Consider the following 15,467-nt stretch of genomic DNA (forward strand, 5'->3'; position numbering starts at 1 on the left):
GATAGCTTTGGAAATAATGTACAGCAGAAACTCTTCCTGATCAAAGAGCACACCAAACACTAATCAGTTAACCATATATGTATATCACTTAACCAAACCTTCATGATAATTTCATCACTTATTTTGATATATAACAATGTGACAATCATCATTATCATCATCATTTTGCTTTTATTCTGAAACACCCCCCCCCTTTCCTAACATATTCCATATATAATTGAGGCATTAAAAAAATTAAGTCATTGTTCATGGTTCAGACGCATAGCATCTTGTTGCGGCTGCTGTTGTTTTTTGGCTATTTTATTGCATAATTTCAGTTATTAGCGTTTTTGAGCATCTTTGGAGAGCTTTTATTCCATGTCTGAATAAGGAAAGTGGTTCAATTCCCAAAAAAGATTCTTAAAATAACAGTTATGGAAAGATGGGGAAGGAGGTTTTTTTAAATAATGCACATATATCATTTCGAGTTTTAAGATGTCATTTTTAAAAGAAGAAAATCAAAATTTCAGTGTCCCTGAATTAATTTCAAAGCTTCTTTTCTTTAAAGAAATGGAAAAAGACTGTACATACATATTCATACACAATTCTGTAATTGAATTTTGGAACTGCACACAGATTCTTAGAAACTAATTTCCTGCCTGGAAAATTAGCATAAAATGACTAGTTGAAACAAGCGTTTTCTCCCGTTTAGGAAGGAGCCTGCAGAATTTGACAATAAATCTCTGAATCACTTTTGAAAAGTGCCTTAAGTATTGGGATTACAATAAATAAATACACGTTATATATAAAATCTGCTTACTCCAACTCAGCAGCCTAGCAGACTTCGTTAGAATAAAATGTGTGTGGTTTATTGTTTATTGTAATACCTTATACTAATACCAAATAGAAAAATATGTATCTCTTGAACACATTTCATGGGTTCTAAAAGTAGACTTAAAGATAAATAAAATCCAAAACTATCATTTAAGAAATGCATTGTAGCATATATCTGGTTCTTACACTGTATCTGTTCAGCTCTGATAGGTTAATACATTTCAGATTAGCTAACATACTTATTCAGTCTTTGTGTTTTCCTGGAAAAAACAAATAATAGTCTCAAAGACCCTTGCCAGTTTTCTTTTAGAAAATATATATAATTTGAGATGTGCAGCAGTAGTGCAATAGTCATTTATGTTGTTGTTAGGAATATAATCTAATGGTTGGGTTGGCAATATATAATCATGTAATAATATTGTGCCTGTTTCTTTAAATCATACTGTAAAATGTGATTGGTTGCTGTTTTCGTCAATCGGCCATAAGAGGGAGCCAGAATGACTGTTAGCTCTCTGGTTTGTTAGATGCTGGGCTGATCTCATCTGAGTGTTTTGGAAGCTGGCTATTAGAAAGTGCTGTGAGCTATTGTAAGTTTTGCAATTGCTAGCAAACTTTGAGTACTGAACTGATTATATGATACTGGACTATGTTATTTGGATTATCCCTTAACTGAAAAAAATTGCTGACTGACTGTCTTATCCGTGTATGACTTGGACTGTTTGATGGACTCTGATACCTCTATATTTCCACGAAAGTAAAAGCCTATTTAAACTACAGTGTCTCTGTATGCTGGTTTTTGTGTTCTCCAACACAACTCTCACAACACTTTTCTGAATGTACTCGCTCTCCCAACGAACCATGAAAGGCTTTAGGCTCTAAAATAGAAGCACAATCATGGCAATTCAATAGATGACAAGTTTTCACTCCTCCTCCCATCTAATGCCAAACATTTCTGCTTTGTGTCCGAATGCTACAGAATTTATGGAGTCTACAAGAAGGAACCCAGTGTATTTTAACTGAAACTTTGTTTCTAATGTAATGTTATTTAAATTGATGCTTCTGGCCAAATATATAGTTCATGACTTGAAGAGCCATTGAAGATGCAACATATTTTTCTGTTGATAATTGTATTTCTTGAGAAGCTTCACAGCAGTTAGATGGGTATAGAGATTAAGGCTCATTCTGTATTTTCTATTTATAAAGAAATGTTTATTTTGTTATTTTTACTTGTATTGTTTGTTTAGAATTTTGATTTTTATGGCTGATTCTTGAACTGTTTGATGGCTACTTTTCAATTTTCCATGTTTAAATTTTTAAATACTAATCTCCAGCTTCAATGAAAAAAATGAATGACAGAGAGACTCAGAGAGATAAAATAAAACATCCTGGAGTGGGTGGGGGACTTTCCCCCTTTCTGATTTTCTTCAAGGCTCAGGATGTTACAATGCAGCCAACCCCCCAGGAGGTTGCAGCAGAGGACTCAGGATATCACTACAATAGAGCTCAGGATGTCATCACACAGCCCATTACCCAGGTCGTTACAACACAAAAGAACAATAGGCACACAAGCCAGTACCTCAGCCACATAGGATGTTACGAAACAGCCGACCAATCCACTTACAGCAACAAGGCCAGCATTCCGCCCCCCCCCCCAATATTTATAAAGGGACGGCAGCTTTGATCGCGCTGTGCTTGCACAGGCACGAAGTCGAAGGCACCAACCTGAAGATGACGAGTGGGACCTCATTGAAATGTCGCCAAGATACTTTCAATCTTACACGGGAAAAGACCTGAATACGCCAAACCCTGCATCCATCCATCCATCCATCCATCCATCCATCCATCCATCCATCCATCCATCCATCTATCTATCTATCTATCTATCTATCTATCTAGTTCTCCAAAATCAGGTTTGGCTTGAATACTCAAGAGTTTACATACTGTTGTGTGAAGTGCTCTGTTTCAAACTCTTGGAGGCGTCTGAAATTTACAGTGAAGTGGAAAAGGATTTGAAAAATGTCAACATGAAGTGGACACATTCCCTACATTATACTTGCCACATAAGCGCCATTTATCTATCTGTGCTTGTTGAGGATTTATTAACAGACTTTTATGCACATTCACATAGACATATATCTTATTCACTTTGGGGAGTAAATGTTAAAAATGTTAAAAATATGGAGTAAAGCAACTGTAAGCTGTATCCAATTTTGATAGATGTTTTATTTTTAAATAAATTATATTTCAGTACTTCAAAGAACCTTATATATGCACAGAGGACATGCAAGCACGTATAACTTTCTTTGAAATAGCATAGCATATTTATGATAAAAATCTGAATTTTCTTCTGTTAGAAGTGCTTTATGCTACTAGCAATATAGCCAAGTAATCTATGGTATAAATCAAACCTTACATTTTTCAGAGGGTAGATTCCAATCTGGGGAAGTATGCATTAGTTTTCCAAGTTTACAGCATGGTGCACATAGGTTCAGACAGTCACAAAATTACAGAACCTAGAACTGCTTAGAGATCTAGAACTGAATAGGAAAATCTTGGTCAGATTCAAAGACCTCAGGAACTGGTCACGATGTTGAAAAAAATGTGTCCATGGGGATATCATGATGCATATCCTATCTTTTTATAATTGCTTTCCAGTGTCAGACACAACTGTGTAAATCACTGTGTTGTTAAATCATGTCCCATCATTTTCCTCCTTATTCTCCCCATAGATGCCTGTAGTCAAAGTATAGATCACCTTATAGTAACCTTTTTACATGTATATCCCTTGGCTATACATAGTAAATTTCTTATATGACTATTCCATTGCTTTGGAATAAAGGGCAAAACAGAAAAGTCTTAATGTTGATGAGTCCTTTATGCCCCCTGAGCTTGTTTTCTTGTGATAACTGAAGATGATGTGTACTTTGGGTAATGAAACATCTGCAAGAAAACAAGAAAGCTCATAGAGGATCAAGGACGACCCCTCATTACAACTTGGAGTTACAAATATTCTCAGTCTTAATATTCATTGAGTTATCCAGCCAGACAGTAACTAACGTTATGATTGTTGTAAAAATATACTTTTCAAACAATTGTGTAATAGCTTTTCCTCTCAGTTAAGAATTTTGCTAGACATCATTACTGCTGTATCAATGACTCAAATGGGCAGTTTCTAGATCCTAATAAAGCAATGATGCAGTGGTGTTCCAGTTTAAAATGTGGCATCGATCTTGTTCTTCACCTGGGAATTTGAATCACCTGCAAGGTTATGTTTGTTTCTTTGTATAGTGCTCAGTTCTGAAAAAGGAATGGAAAATAACTACCCAATTTCTCCTCATTCAGTTGAGGAAAATTAAAATATGCTTAGTAGCAGTTTCTGTACCCAAGTCCTCACAGGTGATTCCTTGGAATTCTAAATTCAGTCAGTGTTTCTAGGTCGTGTTGCATTGCTGAGAGATTTCCCCACATCCAGCTATAACTATCATTCAAATGCTGACAAAAGAAGCAAAAAAGTATTGCAGAACATTTCTAGAGATGTGCCAGAGGTCCTATCTTAGGATAAGAGACATGGAATATTCAAATAAGAAACTTCCTGTCAATGAGCTATTAAACCAGGGGTGATCAGCGTGAGACAGCCCATACATGAAATAAATAAATTAATCACCAAGTTACAAGATGGAATGACTGAATTTTCTGACAAAGATTGCCCTCAACTCAATTGGGACTGGAAAACCCATTGTTACATGGTGTGGTCGTTAGGCACCATATGATTGCACCCAATTTTATGACCCTTTTTTGCCATGGTCATTAAATGAATCACATTAATAGTTAAGCAAGACAACAGTTGATCTGTGACCTTCCCCACTGGCTTTCTCACTTTGCTTGTCAAGAGATAGTTGAGAAAGTCGCAGACTTCAGGAAGCTGCAATTATTGTAAGTGTGAGCTGGTTGCCAAATGCCTGGATCATGATCAAATGACCATGAGGATGCTATGATGTGAGTGTGAGATCTGGTTGAAAGCCACTTTTTTCAACGTTGTCATAACTTTGAACAGTCGCTAAACAAGTCAAGGACTGCCTGTATTAAAACAATATACACTTAGGCCAAATTCTAACTTCATTTCTACCACTGTGGTTTCTGCAGGAGATAAACTTTAAATGAAATGAATGTGCCGAAGATAGGACTAGAATGCAGCTTTGTGCCTAAGATAGGACTAGAACTCACAGTCTTCTGGTTTCTATAGTTTGGTGCTTTAATCTCTACACCAAATTGGCTCATTATATTAAACCATGCTAAATCTCTGTTAGCTAAGATATCTTTCTGCTGCTTGATCAAAACTATTATTTTGCAGGAGTTTAGGTGAACTGTGTTTTGGTGCTTTTGCTCGTTGCTGTTAGGGTTTTATTTTTATTTGTTTTGAATTTTTAGTATATCAAATTCTTTTAATTCTCTTTATGGTGAAAAGGGATTACAACAATGTTCATCTACTCCCACTGTGATGTTATTGTAAGTTTGCATATGATGAACCTTGTGCATAAATTATACTATTGGATCATAATATTTAGCTTGGATGAATGTATGACATCAAATTCCATCTTGGCTGTTACTGACGGTGCTGAGAATGTTATATTTGATCATGCATCTTTCCCTTCATTGGACAGAGATATCTGCCTTGAAGGAAATGATGAAATAACTCTTCTTTTTTTTCTTTTTTTACTTTTTAAAATAGCTTTAGATCAGAGTTAGTTTCATCTTTTCCAGTGAAGGTAGGTCTGAGAGTGGTGGTAAATTAGCTCTTAGTACAGCTGTATAGTTTTTGGGGTCTATTTCAATTTGGTGTTCAAGAAAGTCATTACGTACAGATGTACTAGTTGGTCTAGTGGATGATGTGAGAGGCCAAGATGGTATGTTTGTGCTCCTGATATTTCTATAGCCTTTGGTGTCATTAGCCGTTGATTCCTCCTAGACTGCATTGGGAAGGTTTTTTGGGGAGGAGGGGAGTGAGGAGAGAAGTAAGCAATGGCTCTGCTATCTACCACTACTACTAGCATAGTTCTGCTTCTATCCTGGAGATAGGTGTATGGGGAGATATTTGGGAAGTACTGTTCCATCTTGTAGCCCCTGTACTATGTGTTACTATAAGGTTTCTATTCTGGCTGTTTTAACATCTGTATGTTGTTAGCAGTGGTGGGTTTCAAATTTTTTAGAACCTCTTATGTAGGTGTGGCCTGCTTTGTGGGAGTGTCTTGCTGGCCATGTGACTGAGTGGGAGTGGCCAACTTGTAAAATGTGGTGAAACTCACTTAACAATGCTCAGCTTAGCAACCAAAATGTTGGCTCAGAAACTGGCATTTGAAGCACACAAGTCTTAAAGCTGTCAAGTTACAAGACCCTTGCACCCCTAACACTTTAGAAAAAAAACCCAGGGGTGTTCAAACTTGACAACTTTAAGACTTGTGGACTTCAACTCCCAGAATTCCTCCTCTTGCTCTTCATCTTGATGATGTATGGATGGGCGGGGGGGGGGAGGGAGCTGGAACCGGTTCTAAACGACACTGTAGGTTTGTGGAACCTCTTATATAGAAGAGGTTAGAACTGGCAGGAACCCACCCCTGGTTGTTAGGTACAATTATTAGCAGGGTGGATTATTAAAAAAAATATTAAAGAATGGATTTTTAAAATTTCAGTAGGATTTTCTTTAAGTTGGATTTTTTTGATTTTTATAAAATTTATTTTAATAAAATGATTTTGGAGTAAAATTCTATCTAAAGATAGTTTTCTATTTAAGATACATTAATTATTTAGTTTATTCAGCATGAAATGGAGTTTAGTTATGTAGCATGAGGCTGTATATTCTACAATATTTACATTTTATTCATTCTATGAATCCAAGCTCTGCAAGCTAAATAGGAAACCTTCATTTTGTTTGCTAATAATAATATTAAAGATTTTAACTACCAGCAGGGATGAATCCTTACATTTAAGGAGCACCTGTCGTTTCAGATCCAACATGGCAGTGCATCCACTCCTCTGCTGCCTGCCACGTCCTTCACCTTTCTATGTCACTGCCGCATCACCAGCCATCCCATTAAAGTGAATGGGACTGTGTGGTGAATCAACAGCGGGTCAGAGGAAGAGCCACTGCAGGACAGAGATGATGGTTGCTCTTTAAAAAATATGATTTAAATTGAGTTGATTTAAATCAAGCCTTTTTACTAGTGATTTAAATCATGATTTAAATGGACTTGATTTAAATCAAATCCACCCGATTATTAGGAATAGTGGATCTGATTGACACCTTTCCTTAAGTGTGTTTATCCCAAGTTTCTGAGTGCCTCTTTCAATAAATTGTGAAATATTCGAATACGGTATAGAACTATTACATAGTTAACTATTACATGGTTAATTCCCACTTTTAATAAGGAAGTTGATCATCTGATCTGGAATTCTGCAACTATTCTACTCTATTCTATTCTGCTTATAAATTGTGTTGAAATATTCTCCTATGGCAGTGATGTCAGACTTGTATATAGATGAGCCTGGTGATGTAGTGAGGAGTTGTTACATGAAGGGAAAAACAAAGACGATACATGATCCAAATCTCTTTGAAGCTGAGAGCTGTTTTATAAAGCTCCTCAAGCTGAAGATAGATAAACGCATGAATCAGACTGATATACAATACACATAGTTGTTATAAATCAGTCTTTTCTATCCTGGAACTTGGCTAGGGAGAATGGGAGGAATCGTCTAACCAAATGTATATGGGACTGACAATTATGAGATATTATAAATAGAAGGTATAAATGTGTGTGTTTATTGAAAAACAAGGATTTCTTCTGTGAGTAGATTCATAATTTATGTTTTTTAAAACATTTATCTTGGCAGTGTTTTAGATGACGAGAGCAGCAACCTGCGACAACAAAAGCTTGACAGACAGGTGAGTTTTTAAAATGTTGCTTGTGTTTTTTCATGTTGAAAAGTAGAGCTTATGTAACTGAATCTGTCTAGCGTAAGGAAAATATATTTTATTTAAAACTCAATCTGAAGAGATTCTCACTAATCCAGGTCATGGTTGTCCCAAAGATGCTTTTTTTCATGATGCAACTGGACTTCCTTGTTTTTTCTTTTCTGAAAAAGAAATGTCTTCTTTTTTGGAGATCTTTCACTTCTCATCCAAGAAGCTTCTTCAGTTCTGACAGGATAGTGGAGAATGGAAGGATTTATATTCCTTGTGGACAGGTGGTCATTTGCATCCTTTTAGAGGGTCTTTGAAGCACTTGGAGGTTTACCTGTGTCCTTATGGTCACCTGAGTAGTGCTCCTGGTTCCTATAGTCTGCAATTTTTCCTCTGGAAACCCATTCCTGCTCTCACACCATTCAAAGGGTGTTCATCCCAAATTGTATAGCTGAAAGTCTGTAGAGATTCTCAGTCATCCAGATCATGGTTGTTCCAAAGCGAAACGACTTCAAAAGAAAAAACAAGAAAGTCCAGTTGCCTCCTGGAAAAAGCACTTTTGGGAAAACCATGGCCTGGATGACTGAGAATGGTTAATGGAGTACAGTCCAGTGGTGGGTTTCCAATTTTTTTTACTACCGGTTTGATCATGTGTGATGCTTCTGCGCATGTGCAAAAACGTCCGGGTGGGTTGCCAGAACCTCCCACTGCTGCTACTACCAGTTCACCTGATCCAGGCTGAACCGGGAGCAACCTGCCCCTGGTACAGTCCTATACAACACCTACTTCTGAAGTGCTTCCTGTTCTTGTTTTTATTTGAAATATCTAGCTTTCAATTGTTTTCTTTTTATACTGTAAGTAGTGTTTATTTTCACACAGGTATTAGAAAAAGTGAAAAAATGCACTTTCCATTCTACTGTGGCATTTGAACTGATTTTTTGTCTCTTTGTATTCTTTACAGAGAGCATTGCTAGAACAGAAGCAGAAGAAGAAGCGTCAAGAACCGATGATGGTTCAGTCCAATGTAGATAGTCGCACAAGGACCCGTAGAATGAAACAATCTGAAGAACAAGCACCACTAGTTGAGTCTTACCTCAATAGCAACAGCAGCGCTATCTATCATGGTATATACCAATTTATTGTACAATGTTATGTGGACTGACAAGATATGTTACACCAATAAATACCTCTGATAATCAATTCGTTTTAGAAAAATAAGAGTAAATTTTGACTTAACACAAAGTTAATACTAATTATATTCAACTTTAATTGATTAGGTTTTTTTACTGCTTTATGATTGCCTGTTGCACAAATAAAAGGTAGATGTTAAGCAGGGTGATAACAGCACTGAAGATGTTTCCAATCTCGAAGGCCTGTTCAAAGCCTCAGTTGAAGTGGGCTTTGAGTTGGCTTTATGAAACATTGAGGTGCTTGGTACTCATAGAAGGCCTTTGTCAATCTGCACAGGTCAAAGACAACCCCTTCCAGCTGTTTTGGAAAAGCAGCCATCTGAAAGAAAGTATCTTTCTTTGATGAGTGCTGCTGAGGTGGATCATCTTGCCACAGATCAAATCATTCCTTTGATCTAACTTGAGGCAGCTCCATGAAGCATTGCCTCTTCACACAGGCCTCATCATTTATATATGCAGTTCAAAATGAATTCATATAAATTCATACCCGGCTCAGCAAAGGGTAATTGGATTCTGTACTAATTTACTCAGCATAAATCATGTTTTATTTATGCAATCTGCCCATCTCATAGATATTCTTTCCCTACCTTCCCCTCAGATTGTCTCAGGGAACAAAGGCTGTTGCTTTTATTAATAAGCTGTAACCTAGTTGAAAACAAACAAGCAGATCATTGAACAAATCAATTCAGAGTTCTCATTTGAAATATAAATTGATCAGGGTCAAATTATTTTACTTCAGATATATTATGCCAAGCTTTCTGGAGAATGCTGTAATGTTGGGAAAGACAGAAGAAAAGAAGGAGAAGAAGACAACTTGTAACCTAATAGAAAGCAATAACCATAAATCAACTTGTTTTGTGGATCTTTCCTTAATGCAAACAGTTTATAAATTTTGTAGGCTTAGAATATGCAGTATTTAGCAATAGATTTAGCTTTTAGACTTATATTCCACTTCATAGTGCTTTATAGCCCTCTCTAAGCGGTTTACAAAGTCAGCATATTGCCCCCAACAATCTGGGTCCTCATTTTACCAACCTCGGAAGGAAGGAAGGCTAAGTCAACTTTGCTATTGATATTTACATAACATTCTTGATGAAGTATTCTATATTTTGGCTACAGATGTTTATCATTTCTGTTTCAGCCATTTGAGACTTAATCCTTTATCAAGAAGTAAGCACAGGGAGAATCCCTATCATAGCTTGCCTGAGGCTGAAAGCCGTTTGGCTGAAAACTGGTAGGCATGATTACAGGCTGATATTCCTAACAATCCCTCCAAGTAGATAGAGGCCTGCACCACATATAATCCCTGTTGTAGTGTTCCTTGGTGGCTCAAATAGGACGCAGTAACTCAGTGGCTACGATGCTAAGCTTGTCAATCAGAAAGGTCGGCAGTTTGGCAGTTCGAATCCCTAGTGCCACGTAGCGGAATGAGCTCTCGTTACTGTCCCAGCTTCTGCCAACCTAACAGTTCGAAAGCATGTTAAAATGCTTGTAGAAAAATAGGGACCACGTTGGTGGGAAGGTAATAGTGTTCCGTGTGCCTTTGGCATTTAGTCATGCCAGCCATGGAGACGTCTTCGAACAGTGCTGGCTCTTCAGCTTTGAAATGGAGATGAGCACCGCCCTCTAGAGTCAGGAATGACTAGCACATATGTGTGAGGGGAACCTTTACCTTTACCTAGTGTTCCTTGAACTAAAGAAATTGTACCAGATCTCAAAATTGTTCGAGGGTATTGAAGGAATCCTTGATTTTTTTAAACAAGAAAAATAATTTTTCTGATATCAAAATATGCTAAAATATATGTGGTGGAATGTAGTCCAGGAGGGAAGGGCTCTTTCCCAGGCAGCGGAAAAAATATTGGCGCTTGGAATCTTTTATGTATAGGAAAAGGAAAAGGCGACCTTCTCCCACTAGACATTTACAGGGTATATCTAATAGTTACACAGTTAAGTACTTTAGTCTGGCAAGATTTCTGTCTATAAGCAAACAACAATAAACTACTCAGAAGTATCTCTGAGTGTCTTTCTTGGGCCTGACAATATAACACTAATTGGAGCTGAAATCTAGCAATATGTGAGTGTCTTGCTATTTATCTGGCAATCCCATTAATTCGTCTTCAAAGTTGATTCCCTCCATCATTTCCATATTCTGGTTTAAAACCACCTTTTCAGAAGAATGGCATTTAGACTGTCAAATAATTAGCTCCCTTGGAGCTTGCCAAAATTCATTCAGAATATATTAGCAAAGCTAGATGCATAGAAGTTTTTTTTTTGTTACTCAAATTAAGGAGTATCTTTTTTGTTGGCAGATATTGCATTGTGTGCCTTTAGTTTCACCAGCTATCAGCAGATGGGTATCTTTTGATCATGGAAGAAAAGTACTTTTCACACTATGCATTATATTGCATTGTACTGAGGGATTTCTAAATTAAGAAATGTCAATTCAGAATGTCTTTGGCTTGTTACAAACTGGACCACAGGAACTCTCAAAAGCTATATCATTAGGCTAGAATTTTCTCTCTATTGACCTGCCAGAAGCCACACTGAACTCAATTTGGAGTTGCTTCTGGTTAGGCATGTTATATAAGAAATGACATTTTTATCTTACAGTGTAAAATATTCACAATAATTATATTTATTAATTGAGCAAGTTACTATGACCTGAATCCAGGAGACTGTAGGTAGCAGATACCAATATTTAACTGGATTAAAGCACTTTTATTGTAAATCTCTTTGTATATTATTGTATCTTTGCTATTATTGCATTTGCTATGAAGGCTGTCTCTTCAATTGAAGAAGTCAGTTGAAACTTCAATTCAAAGTTAATTGATAAATGTTTCAATATAGTAAAAGAAACCCCACTAGTAACAAATAGCACAAAATGTTACATTAATGTATTGGAGCTAATACTAATATTAAAGCTAGGTTTTTACTTGCTTCTGGAAAGTTGTGGAAGTAGGGACCATTCTCATCTAGAGGGTAGGAAAATACACAATAGGTGATCCTTTAGCCAGCTTTCTCAGTCGGCCAATGCTGAGCCAGTTTGGATGGGGCTTTCTTTTTGTGTGTGTTGGGAGAAACAATCCAAGGGAACTCATTGGATCACATATACCAAGCAAAGAAACAACCTTTCAGCTGGCTCAAAGCCAACGTAAATTTTAAAGGGAAAGATGCATCCCCTTCTTTGACCAGCAAAATTTTAGCTGGCTGTCAACCATCCTCTGTTCGTCCCCCCCCTCATTGGAGAAATCAAGGAAATCCTACGTTCTTTTCCAAACAGTAGTGAATTTCTTTCTCTCCCTATGTGGTTTGGAAAGAATCTGAGCACAGCACATGGGAGGAGTTGGTGGGCCAGAAGGAACCTTCTCGAGGCCCATTGGCCGTAGTTTGAAGACCCTGATCTAGCAGATAACAGAGTTGGTTTTGCTACTTTGGTAGGACCAATTCAGAGTGAAAGGGCACTTTAGATAAACACCAGCTACAGATGCTTATACAAGGTCATTTTCGTGAACTGGACTATTTATATAGAAGTCTGCATTCTGCTTCTACAATTGTTCCTGCCTTATTTCCCCTTCTCTCTGTTGCAATAGCTGTGATTGCTATCTGTGAACAACATAGACCCTTTCCATCTTATCACAGACATTTGCGGTCCAATAGTGGCTCATTCTGTGGTCAGGAAGATAAACTTTTTTAAAATCCATTTTTGTCTTAGATTCTATTTGAACTTATACAATGAATAGTTTAAAAGAGAAAAATAGGGGAAATTTCAATTACACTATTTTATTTCATATGCAAGGTTTTGGTGAGATTTATGCTGAAACACTATTAGTTGGAGCAATGCAGTGCAACACATATTTGGCAGCATTCAAACAGCTGTGAAAAAAATTGGTTGAATCTTTGTCAAGATGAAACATCGCCCAAGATGAAGCAGATCCCTGAATTTCTTTATTATTCTTTGTTAAGTTTATGTACTTAGTATTTGAGAGAGCCAGTGTGATATAGTAGTTAAGTCACTGAATTAGGAGTAGAGAGGCCAGGTTCTAGTTTTCTTTAGGTATAGAAACCAGCTGGGTGGCCTTGGCCAGACATTCCCTCTTAGCCCTAACCCATGTCAGGCTCTGTGACAAGCCAGCTAAAAAACAAAACCCATCATTGCATTAATATTGATGGCTTTGCTGTACAAGTTAGGCAAGAACAATGCAAGAATAGCTGGATGACTCAAACATGCAGGAGAAATGCTAAGAAGGTCAACAGCATTGTACTCAGCATGTTTCATCGTGACATAAACATGGCTGTTTGGTCATCCCCTTACCTCTTCCTCCCCACCCCAGTCCTGCAGATGCCTACTTGTTGTGTATGTTTTGTTGTTTTTAATCACAAAGGATGTAATTTTAAATATCCAAAAGAGAAGGCTTTGTGCTCTTCAAATGCTTTGAACTAAGATCTTTCTGTAAACCACAGCTAACATGACAATATTAATTGTAAGTATTCCCCGAGTTGCTTGCTCAGCGACAAAAGTTACAAGGACTCTGAATGAGGGAGACTTATGACTGGCCTATGTAGTTGCAACTATTGCAACATCCCTGTGGTAATGCGATTGCTCAGTGCCTGGCTCACGATTATGTTGCAGCGAGCTGTAGGCAGATGATTATAGGTTTTGTCATTCCCTGCCAGCTTACCCCAAGCAAAGTCAATGGGGAAGCTGACAGGAGGTCACTCCCACTCCCACTGCTCTTTTGCCCACCTGCACTCCGTAACACCTACATGTGACATCCCAACCATTGTGATGCTTGTCTGTGCTCCAGCTCCTGCCCATGGCACCTCCCACAACATTCTATGGAGTCCCATTCTTACCTGGGACTCCTATGTCTTCCCACTTAGAGACCTACTTAGTCTTGGGGTTACAAAGGCAACTGGGACTGCAGGATTGTTATTGCTAATTGATACGGGCTTATAACATCATGATTTATGATCATTTAGTGACAGAAATTTTGGTCCCAATTGCCATTGTTACTTTTAGTTTGGGAGTTGTTGTCCAAAACACTTGGGACTGGACCACTTCTGTTGGTCTACTTCAGTGATGGCGAAACCAGCACTTCCTGGTTTTCAGAGGTCTTCCAGTTGTGTGCCAATCAACTGCCCAGCGCGCATGCTCATGCAGGAAAACAAAGACCAGTTCTTCCGGTTTCCGGCACTGCCGCACACACAAAGGCCAGCTGATTGTCACGTGCACATGCGCGCCAGAAACTCGGAAGAGGAATGGGTGATGCCGCACATGCCAGGCAACATGGCTCCTTGTGCCACTTTGGGCACATGTGCCACAGGTTCTCCATCATGGGTCTACTCTTTTGTATAGAATCATTAAGATCCATCTTGGATCATAAAAGGACATGTGGATTGTGCACATTCTTGCTGATATACATACAAAAACCTAAGGTCTAATAACCTTTGAAGTAATTCCTTCTCTTTAACACTAAGTCCTCAAACTGCTGCTCACAGTAATAGCTTCAGGCTAAATGCTAATTAAAGTCTCCAATTACTGATATAATAGGAAAACAAGGGGCAGTTGTAAAAAGTTGTGTTATGTCTTAAAATAAGCAGAGTAGCAACACATGCAAATCAGTCTGCAGACTACATCCTTTAATGAATGTTTAATATTTGTTAGAATTCACCAGGTTTAATTTTGGAATACTGAGAAAGAAAACACTTCCTATAATCTCCTATAACTCCAGTTTGAATGATCAGATGCTTGTTCAGTAAAACATGAGACAATAGCTTCATGCACCCACTTCTTGCCCTTTTACCATTGTTAAATATAGTTTGGTAAGTAATAATCACAAGGAACTATACTTAATGTTTTCGAAGTAAGCCAGTGTTAAAGTTAGCTGCTAAATTCTAGCATATTAAGGTGCCATTATTTTAAAAATACAGTATATACTTTCCAATAATCTGTGGTTTTCAGCCACATACCATTTTTAGTTTCTAAGGGTATGCTTGAGACATAGGAGTTCCTTTGGGATCCTGTAAGAGTCATTGGGTTTCAGCTTTCCATGTTTTCTCCCTTGGAACAGAGCCTGTGATTGCCAGGAATTATTCCTTGCAGTGCATGGTAGAGAATTCTGGCTTTCCCATCATCCCAGAAATTATGGTTTCCTTCATGAGGGAGAAGAGAGCAAACAGTATTGGTCAACCTTGAGAGGGACATCAAATCCATACCTTACATTATCCAAGGAGCCCAGAAAAATGGAAGGTCTGAATTCAGTCCATAAACCACACCTTGTGTCTAGAGAATAAGAACCAACCATAAAGGATTCCATTAAAAATTACTCCATCCTTTTATCCTATTCTGGTTTATTCCGTATTTTTCTCTTTCCATTTAATTACTTGAGAAAATGATTTTACAATATACTTAACTTGCTTGTCTGTAGCTTCATGCGCTGGGAAACTTCCCTTTCGTTTCTTCCTTTCTTAAAATTTCCTTCTCCTTTTTTTTTTTTACCTGTCTCTTT

The 15,467-nt window shown here is 37.6% G+C and overlaps 1 protein-coding gene across 4 annotated transcripts in view; it reads left to right on the forward strand.

Moving 5' to 3' along the window:
* TUB (TUB bipartite transcription factor) overlaps positions 1-15,467 on the forward strand; it is a 127,665-nt gene that overhangs the window by 80,373 nt on the left and 31,825 nt on the right. For all 4 annotated transcript variants that reach the window (XM_014064451.2, XM_014064452.2, XM_014064454.2 and 1 more), the window contains exons 2-3: positions 7,699-7,750; positions 8,730-8,892. In XM_014064451.2, the coding sequence (XP_013919926.1) occupies positions 7,699-7,750; positions 8,730-8,892 (215 nt within the window). The remainder of the gene's footprint in view (positions 1-7,698; positions 7,751-8,729; positions 8,893-15,467) is intronic.

Source organism: Thamnophis sirtalis, unplaced genomic scaffold (assembly GCF_051295495.1).
Source record: "Thamnophis sirtalis isolate CommonGarterSnake01/CBP01778 unplaced genomic scaffold, rThaSir2_p1.2 scaffold_1, whole genome shotgun sequence".
Taxonomy (NCBI): Eukaryota; Metazoa; Chordata; class Lepidosauria; order Squamata; family Natricidae; genus Thamnophis; species Thamnophis sirtalis.